The 7,297-nt window shown below is 37.5% G+C and overlaps 1 protein-coding gene across 2 annotated transcripts in view; it reads right to left on the bottom strand.

Moving 5' to 3' along the window:
• Nucleotides 1-685: 685 nt before the first annotated feature.
• RIC8B (RIC8 guanine nucleotide exchange factor B) overlaps nucleotides 686-7,297 on the bottom strand; it is a 40,587-nt gene continuing 33,975 nt past the window's right edge. For both annotated transcript variants that reach the window (XM_089528038.1, XM_089528039.1), the window contains exon 10: nucleotides 686-1,718. In XM_089528038.1, the coding sequence (XP_089384164.1) occupies nucleotides 1,607-1,718 (112 nt within the window). In that variant the 3' untranslated portion in view covers nucleotides 686-1,606. The remainder of the gene's footprint in view (nucleotides 1,719-7,297) is intronic.

Here is a 7,297-nt window from a genome sequence, read left to right as displayed (position 1 = left end):
CCACCATGAAACTGCAATCAGGGCTCAAATCATAGGAGGTTATTGACAGAGGATAGAAACCATTGTATCAATGAAGTAGCTTTGGTAATGTCTCTCTAAATAAAGGGGCAATCTTACATGTAATTGTGTAGAGCATGAACACATTAACTTACATCATGAATTATATATAGTCTGTTTACTCAAGCTATTCAACAAGGAAATAAACAGATAAACACTATCTGATTACCATTGGGGACAAAGTGGTAATCATGCATCCCTCCCTGGCTGTTTGGCAGCTCCCTTTCCTCTTCCAGACCCAGAACCTGAAAAATATAGGCCAAAAAATTAGAACTGCTGTTTCTAAAAATCTTCAAGAATGGAGGTTCTTCTTGAAAACAAGTCACAGAGCTTGACTATACATTGTTCTCTCTCTGTGCCCCTGAGTTTTACAAAACCAGAAGTGGATTTCAAGCTATTTGCAGTATTGTTTTGGGGTGTGTGTGTATGTGTTTGCTGTTGCAGACTACAGCAGGTGAAGAGAGCAGAAAAGTGAGCCCTGGATTTGTTCTACCCCTGCACTAGGATATTGTCTTGTGCAAACTTCAGTTAGTGCAGGCTGTAATTATAACCCTTTCTGTGTCTTAGCTATAGTGGTTCTGGAAAGAAGTATGAGTATAGCATTTCCAAAAATTCAAAGTGAAACACATTTAATTGTGTACAAAGTTTTATTGGTACAATGCAATATTCTTCACTTTTTAGTAATTATTAGGCAGATTTCCTCATTTTCTTCACACATATCCTTTCAAAAGACAACTAGGCAGCAGAAGAGGGCTGTTACCCAACCCTTTTCTCTAAGTCTGTATCTCTTTAAGTTATTCACTCACACGGCAAAATTTGGGGTGTGTGCACCATGTATGCTATGGAATTATTCTCCAGAGCAGGGCACACAGCTAACTTGAAGTCATAAGAAGGAAGCCTGTTTTTCAGTCCTGGATCTAGGGACAAATGAAAGCATCCTGACAAAACTGTCATTTGGTTGACCTGGATCCTGAACAGTACAGAAACACTGAAAATCTATTTAAAGGCTGACAGTATAAAGAAGTTTTGGTACTCCCTGAAAGACTACATAATTATGAGGAATGGGAAATAACTGATGATTAAATAAATGCATGTGTTGGGCAACTTCGTCTTCAATGGAAGTGAGTTTGCCTGTGTCATAATCATTCTGTCATGATGATTAATATGTTTAATTTTAAATATTAAGAAATTTCATATTTTCCAAGCCAAATTAGGCGTTCAATTTCTTTCACTTGGGTAAGGGGCTGAAATGGAAGCTTTTTTAAAAAAAGAAGAGTGCCATAGGTAAATATTAACATTTCAATATTTTTTTTAGATTTAACATTACATTTTTAATCCCATTAAGGAAGTTAACAAACTGGGGTTTTAGTTGCTATATAAACTGAGGTCTTAGAAATGCTAATATAATTATAATTAATTAAATATAATTAAATATTTTGATTGATAAAACTGTTGTAATACTTGGTTAATGTGAAAGGTCTCATATTTATATCATAAAAAGCTGTGGCTGTAAGGGAAGTTGGGTCAGATGAGCAAAACAAGTGATGCTCTAGTCAGAGTCAGAACTCGCTTGTTCATTCCTTTGATACTGGCAGGCTACTTCTTCCAAAGGAGTCATTGTACCATCTGGTCGCACTCCCATAGGTGTTATAACTTTGTCTCTGAAAAGCAAAAGAAAAAAGATAGTTATGTTTAATATACAGCATTTTTAAAAAGAGTACTGAGAACTTCCACCGGCACAGTCATACATTCAATGTGTTATTTAAAAGATACATTTAAATTTAACATCAGTGTGAAATTTCTGCCCTCATTTTTAGCTCACTTCAGCAACAGGGTAGATTAGACTGTTTTTAAAAACTGGAATGCTACCAAGACCAGAGGTGGTGATAATGATTATAAGGGTGATAATGCTACTTATAGCAACAACACTTTTCATATATATTTAGGTTATATATTCACTTCAGAGTGAGGGTGCATGGGGGATGGGAGCATTAGGACGGCAAGTGGGGGGAGCACTGGGGAGAGGGCCCAACCTGGTATCATCCCTGTTCTGAGGTATCATCTAGTGTGGGCTGCACTACTGCACCTCTCCAGTGATGCTAATGTTCTAGGTGACTGTGTCAAGGCTGTGGAACTTGTTCCCAAGGGAAGCTAGGCTCACCCCTCACTGCTACATTTTCACTGGCAGGCCAAAATCTATACACTCAGGCATGTTTTCAGCCACTCAACAATGATGAATAACAGTGTATAATAGGCAGGAGCTAGATGTTTAAATTTTTAATCATTATTATTTTAATTGAGGAATTATAACAGTGATGGCAAACCTATGGCACGTGTGCCAGAGGTGGCACTCAGAACCCTCTCTGTGGGCACATGTACCGTCGCCTCAGCACAGGATTTGCCAGAGTTTGTTACTAGAAAACCAGAGGGACATGGCACTTTGCAATAAGTAAGCGGGTTTTGGGTTGCAGTTTGGGCACTCGGCCTCTAAAAGGTTCACCATCACTGAATTATAACATTTCAATTGTATTTTCACGTTGTTGTTTATGTTGTTGTCTACTTTCAAATAAACCCAGATTTATGGCAACACTATCATAGAGTTTTCTAGGCAGGATTTACTCACAGGAGGTTTGGCATGGCCTTTGTCGGAGAGATTGTGACTTGACCAGGGTCACTCAGGGGCTTCCATAGCCGAACAGGGATTCAAATTCAGGTCTCCCTACATCCTAGTCTGACTTTCAAGCCACTACATAACATGTTTAAATATTGTAGCTTATTTTAATTTTATAAAAAAATGTTACATTATTGAAATAGCATTCGATAAGTTTTAAATTAGCATTCAACAAGTTTTAACTTGTTATCCTGCCAAGAAAACTCTTATAATGTTGCTGTAAATTTATTTGAAGGTACACAACAACATCAACAATAACCTACACATTAAAATACAACTGAAATAAAATGTTAAATACCTCAATTAAAATAATAATTAAAAATACAACCCCTCCTAATATACATCCTGTTCTTTAGCAATTTCAACTTGTTGAATGCTGTTTTAATAATATGAACATAGGTTACTATTTGTACTAGCTTTTAAGTTATGTTCTGAATTGCCTTGAATCCTAGTTCTGAGGAAAAGGTGAGATATAATCCAATAAATCTTTATCATCCTGGAAGCTACACGAAGCCAACACTAATGGGGTAGGGGGATAATACAAGCACCAGCGGTTCTCATTTCTGAGAGAGCTGAGATTCTGAATATGAAAAGGGTGAATGAAGCTATACATAAAATGGGTTGGCAGACAGTGGGAGGCAGTGATACAATACTGATAAAGACTTCTTTCAGGCAAGACGTATTTACTAAGCCAATTAAGACCTAACTGGAAAGACCCCCAGATAGAACGCAACTACTAATGGGCTAAGAACAAAGATCAGGTTCATTGCTTAAATAAAAATGAGTAAATAAAGACAATTCCCCTGCTTTTTCTTAAATGCTACTACTAACATGGTTGCTGAGGTTCCACCTGTCTTTCTGGGGAACAGGCATCCTTCTCTTCTCATTTCAGAATCACAATGGCATACATATTCATTTCACTGAGCAAAAGAAGTCAGTCTGGAAAAGCGATCTGGGCTACACAGTCATCCTCTAGTGGTGCTTAAGTACTTGTGGATTCATTTAGATTCAGCCAGCTTTTTCCTTTCCCCCACCCTTCTTTTTTTTTTTTAAACTGTTGCTTTTGTTTGCGGCTGTTTAATTATAGGATTGACAGCCGGTTTAATCTCTTCAAAGCTCCAAAGGCCCCTCACCGTTAATCCAATTATATCTACTCCATGAGCTACAGCCTCATATAAAGATGATTAATTATTGATTAAGTCAATCAAACAGTATTAGCAAAGATTTATTTAAGCCTCTCATTGCCTCACATCTGATGATCATCTCATATTATATGTGGATTATGGAAAAAAGTTGTAAAGGTTGGTAACATTTTGATCCTTTTTCCTAAAAGCCCCTTACCATGTTTTCCACTGACACTTTGAAGAAGGGGGAAAAAGCCCTATGTCAGTCACCTTAGGTACTTCTTACCATATGACATCTCTTTAGAGATGTGTATGTTTTCCCTTTTGAAATGAAGGGCCCATCCTAGTTTCTCCTCAGTGAAACCCTTTAGCATGGCTTCTTCAAGCTGTGAAAAACGCGGGATGGTGGGGGGGACTTTTTACAGAACCGCAATCTGATATGTGTGTATATGGGAAGTATTCTATTAACTTATTCCACTAAAGCAATAGTTTTTAGCAGAATTAGGCTGGGTTCTCCACACCGTTGTGACAGCCTTTGAGAGCACATGGGAAGAAAGACAGTCCTACCATATGAAAAAAAGCCTGCTTAGATTATGCTCGTTTTAGCCCTTTCCTAAGAATAAGTCCTACTGACCTCAACAGAATTCACTCAGTAGGTATATAAAAGAACAAAATACAAGCAAATGTTGTCAGAGAATCAGAAAGCGCAGCTTGCATATTGCAACATACTGACATAACCCCTTATAATTATATCTTGTAGCACCTTTGAGACTAACTGAAATAAAGAAGTTGGCAGCATGAGCTTTTGTAGAGTTCAGTCTGCTTCCTCAGATGCATATAGTAGGAAGGAAGTAGACTGAAGTCTACAAAAGCTCATGCTGCCAACTTCTTTATTTCAGTTAGTCTCAAAGGTGCTACAAGATATCTCTACAGTACATACTGATTCTACAGACTAACACGGCTATATTTTTGATTTCTACCCTTATAGCATGCCTTTTCTTCTGAGTAATGTTAGCAGGTACAGGAAACAGTACAGAAAAACTAGGATAGTGAACTCTGGCCCATTTCCGAATGAGGCTTGCATAATATAAAAATGCCCAGCACATGACCACCTAGTAAAAATAATTATCATAATCCATTCTTTAAGACAGTGCTACTCAAGTCCCTGGACTGGTGTCAGTCCACAAGCCATTTGCTGCTGCTCCATGGGAAGTTTCCAGGAAAGAAAAAAACCCACTGTACCCAATTGGCACAAATATGGTAATAATCCCCCGACACATGAGGGGGAAAATTTTGCTGGATACCCATTAGATAGCCTGAAAAGCACTGATCTAAAAATATATTTCACAGGTACACAAGTCATCTCAGAAATGAAGCCCAGCAATCATTTTAAACTACCAGGAGTAATCATTTTATTCCTTCTTTGCAATGAACTGCAGCATTGTCCAGAATGTTCATAGTACAAATACATTATGTCTAAATCTTTGGGACATACATGACAGATCCTCATATGACTAGGCAGTCCCCAATAACATATGCTTTTTCCAAATTAAAAAAAAAGCATTATATTGAGGACTACTGGGTGGAAAACACACCACAGTGAAACCTTTAATAAAATGCATTCTTTTTTTCATCTAGTGAATCGCCCATTAATCCTTTCAAATTCATCTGTGCAATTTTTGCTTCGGCTTCCTGCTTGCCATTTAGCTTCATAACGACTCCAAAATAACTCCCTTGTTTTCAAGGGTTTTTCTTTTTTGCCTGCTTTGTGCACAACAGGTCAATGTTAACACATGGAACTAATGATGGTTGTCTGTAATGAAACAACCATACTGCAAACATTGGTCTGCTCCTTTGATAAAATAGTGTATTGGGGACCTATTCACCCCCTTATAATTGAGTGCTACATAATAGTGCTGATCCTTTTATGTACACCATTTTGTTCCATGATTAGAAAAGGAGGGGAAAACCTATGGAAACCCTGCTTTCTTCACCACTGTGATTAATTCTGTATTTTTAATGAGTGAGGCTAATACTCAGGGCAGGTTCTGTTGCATACTTGTTTTGTTGACTTCCTGTGAATGTACAACAAAACTCAAGACTATGATAATTGGGGATTGTTCCATCAGAAAACGGATTCCTGGTATCAATACAGTGTTGGCTTGGAAAAAGCACCATGGCATTTTAAATTAGTCAATCAATTCATAATTGTGCTGCCAGTTTATAACTGCAGGAGAAATATTTATAAAGCATTTTAATTAACACTGAAAACTTCCAATGACACAAGATGCAGAGACACAAAGAGCAGCATATTATTAGTACTGGATTTAACTATGTTTTATATCTTACAAAGATGAAATGTAGTTACTATTGTGTGACAGCTGGGGGAATGACAGTATTTGAAGTATTAATGATTTTCAAGTCTGATTTTAAAGAAGTAAATACTTAGTGTTCTTCTGGAGCACTATGTAAAGCACTCTACTGCTATTTTTTTGAAGAAATATACAAATGATAATATACAGTGTGAAAAGAACCATACTAAGAAGGTTAAAGTCGACATATAAATAATAGGATAGTATTTAGGCATCAAGAACAGAAAATATTTCTTCCATTATTTAGGAATGAGTATATGTAGCTATCGTAGAATATTTTGGATACTTCATTTAGCATTTTGCATTCTGAAGTCAATTATTTCTTCTTGCTCAAAGAGACCATGACTCATCCAAGATTACCCAATAAATCATGAAAATTACTTGGGCTAAACTACATCATAGATTTTCTGTAAGTATAAAATGGGAGGAAGAACTATACATCACTCCAAACTCCTTAAAAAAGGGTGGGCAAAAAGATTCAGATCTTAAGTTTGTCTAGTTCTTCAGTCACTGCATCTTACAGAGTTGGTTGTCTATACTTCATTTCTGAACAACTGTTTCTGTTGCTTAGAAAAGGCTTTATATACTTGATATGCTAACTTATTTATTGTTGTTGTGGCAGGCATTCAAGTTGCTTCCGACTTAAGGTAACCCTAAGGCTAACTTGGTTACTGTTTTGTTTCTTGTTTATGATGGGGTTTCCTTGGCAGATTTGTTCAGAGGAGATCTGTTACTGCCTTCCCCTGAGGTTGAGAGCATGTGACTTGCCCAAGGTCACCCAGTGGGTTTCATGACCAAGCTGGGAATCAAACCCTGGTCTCCAGAGTTGTAGTCCAGCACTCAAACCACTATGCTCCACTGGCTCTCATGTATTTTGTGTGGTGTAGGGGTTTGCATTTTGGTTTAGACTCTGGAGACCTGGGCTTGAACTCTTTCTCATTCATGGAAACCCACTGGGTGAGCAAGCCATACTCTCTCAGCCACAAAGGAAGGCAGAGGCAAACCTGTCTGAACAAAGCTTGCCAAGAAAACCCTGTGATAGGTTTGTCTTAGGGTCACTGTAAATTTGAAAG

Source organism: Sceloporus occidentalis, unplaced genomic scaffold (genome assembly GCF_023333645.1).
Source record: "Sceloporus occidentalis isolate IW3139 unplaced genomic scaffold, rSceOcc1.0.p SCAF_5, whole genome shotgun sequence".
Taxonomy (NCBI): Eukaryota; Metazoa; Chordata; class Lepidosauria; order Squamata; family Phrynosomatidae; genus Sceloporus; species Sceloporus occidentalis.
The sequence above is the reverse complement of the archived record's forward strand: the minus strand, read 5'-3'. Positions and strand labels throughout refer to the sequence as shown.